The 2,243-nt window shown below is 37.4% G+C and overlaps 1 protein-coding gene across 1 annotated transcript; it reads right to left on the bottom strand.

Annotated features, from left to right (window-relative positions):
- Positions 1–909: 909 nt before the first annotated feature.
- LOC112912097 (olfactory receptor 51A7-like) lies at positions 910–1,845 on the bottom strand. The gene has a single exon (XM_025988834.2). The coding sequence runs from the start codon at positions 1,843–1,845 to the stop codon at positions 910–912; it is 936 nt and encodes a 311-aa protein (XP_025844619.2).
- Positions 1,846–2,243: the final 398 nt, after the last annotated feature.

Raw genomic sequence — 2,243 nt, 5'->3', positions numbered from 1 at the left:
GCTATCAATGAAACTTCATTGCAGTTTCTATTTATTTTCATCTTATATCTCCAATTGACATTTGTAAATCTGTTTTTAGGATTATTCTGGTATATTCTCAATGAAATGTTACTAGAAGCTTCATTGGAAATGCATTAAACTTCTATTATAATTGAGGAAAACAGATTGTAGCCTATTCACCTTTATGTTCCAGAAAAACATTTATTGATACCTTATGATTTGAGCAGTTTTTGTCTTGTAAAGATCTAAATTTCTGAGTTGAGGGCAAATACTAAAGAATGGAGGATACATATTCTTCTTTATTTTTTTTTCATGACAACCTGTTTGCTTTTTCTTGTGGCTAAACAGGATATGAACCATTTTTCAAGGCATTTTCTTTGACTTAAAATTTATAGTTACTCCTTACTGATTATGGCAATAGTTTTTTTTAATCATTCTAAATGTTCTGTGTGCTTGTAATTTATTATCATATTCTGAGTTGTCAAAGGTTCTTCTGCGTGTGTGTTGAACAACAAATATATGTCTGATATATTTGCTGCCTGAAAGAAAATCTGTAATTGGATTGGGGTAACATCCTTTAACTTCCAGTTCCTTTAGTATTCATTTTCTATAAGGAGGTGTAAGCTCTTCTTCCATGTGCATTTATCCTTATTCTGTAAACAGTATAACTAAAATTCCAAATCAGTATATTGATTCATGATTTCAGTAGTGTTGCAAAACTATTCCATACTCACCTGTCAATGCTCATGTCAGTCTTAGACTCACAGACTTCCATGCTCAGCCCATATGTTGTAGTGATTATAAGGATAATTAAGGAAGATAAGAATAAATATCTATAACATTTTGCTTAGAAATATATTATTCTGTATTCCAATCTTGGCTGACCTTGCTTTACTTTTTCCCATATTTTTATTTTAGACCTAATTTGCCCCAAACCTTCTCACGAATTTGCCGTGTCTTCACACAGTATACAATGGGGTTCATTAGAGGTGGTACTAGCAAGAAAATGTCAGCAATGAGGATCATGGCCACTGGGGACTTGTGCTTGCCAAAACGGTGCATGGAAGCCAAAGCAATGATAGGCACATAGAAGATGAGCACGGCACAGATGTGGGAGACACAGGTGTTGAGGGCCTTGAGCCGCTCTTTATGGGATCCAATTCCCATCACAGTCTTCAGGATAAATACGTAGGACACAGCAATGAACACACTGTCTGACATCATACAGAGGGCAACGAAGAAACCATAGAAAAAGTTGATGGTGTTGTCAGAGCAGGCTAGCTTCATAACATCCTGGTGCAGACAGTAAGAGTGAGAAAGTAGGCTTTTCCTACAATAGGTCAATTTTTTGAGGGTGAAAGGAAATGGGAGCACTAAGAGCATACTTTTAATGAGAAACACCAGTCCCATTTTGGCAACTCTGGCATTGGTGAGGATAGAGCTGTATCTCAGAGGATTGCGTATAGCCAAAAAACGGTCAAAAGACATGACCAGGAGCACTGAGGACTCCATATCTGTGAATCCATGGATAAAGAATTCTTGAGCAAAGCAGGCATTTGGGGAAATTCCTGTAGCATTGAAAACAAAGATCCTCAGCATAGTGGGGAAGGATGAGAGAGAGAGGCCCAGGTCAGAGACAGCCAACATGGAGAGGAAATAGTACATGGGGGCATGAAGTGATGGCTCTGTCCTGATCACAAAGAGGATGGTGCAGTTGCCAAGGATAGCCACCAGGTACATGAAGCAGATAGGGACAGAGATCCAAACATGAACATGCTCCAGTCCTGGGATTCCAATCAGGAAGAAGGTGGTGATCTCAATTTTAGAGGAATTGAGAGCGTACATGATGAATCAGTTGAAAAGTATTTATTTCCAGATCTGAAATGACACTTTCAACATAAGTCTATTATATGTTCATTTCCCTCCTTTCAGCACTTTTGTCTGAGACATAGAGAAATTGCAATTTTGAAAGACTTGTATCAAGGAATAAAAGAATGAAATATTTCTTCTGAACAAGCTATTGATAATAGAGTCAGATAATGTTAATTTATAAGGAGAATCAGGAATATAGGAACTATCTTGACTAATCACATTTCTCCACAAAATCCTCAGAGAAAACACCCACAGAAAGAACAGTGACCTGCAAATAAATTCCCCCTTTTCTATTCAGACCCCCAATCTAGTGAAAAACTTTATACAGGCTGAACCATAGGATAACTCTCTTTCCTTGATCCAGAGTGAAC

The sequence above is a fragment of the Vulpes vulpes genome, chromosome 11, assembly GCF_048418805.1.
Source record: "Vulpes vulpes isolate BD-2025 chromosome 11, VulVul3, whole genome shotgun sequence".
In the NCBI taxonomy this organism is placed as follows: domain Eukaryota; kingdom Metazoa; phylum Chordata; class Mammalia; order Carnivora; family Canidae; genus Vulpes; species Vulpes vulpes.
Note: the sequence above shows the minus strand (reverse complement) of the source record. Positions and strands in the feature narration are given on the sequence as shown.

Excerpts from the sequence above, each read along its gene's own strand:
- LOC112912097 (XM_025988834.2), bottom strand. The coding sequence starts at position 1,845 with ATGTACGCTCTCAATTCCTCTAAAATTGAGATCACCACCTTCTTCCTG.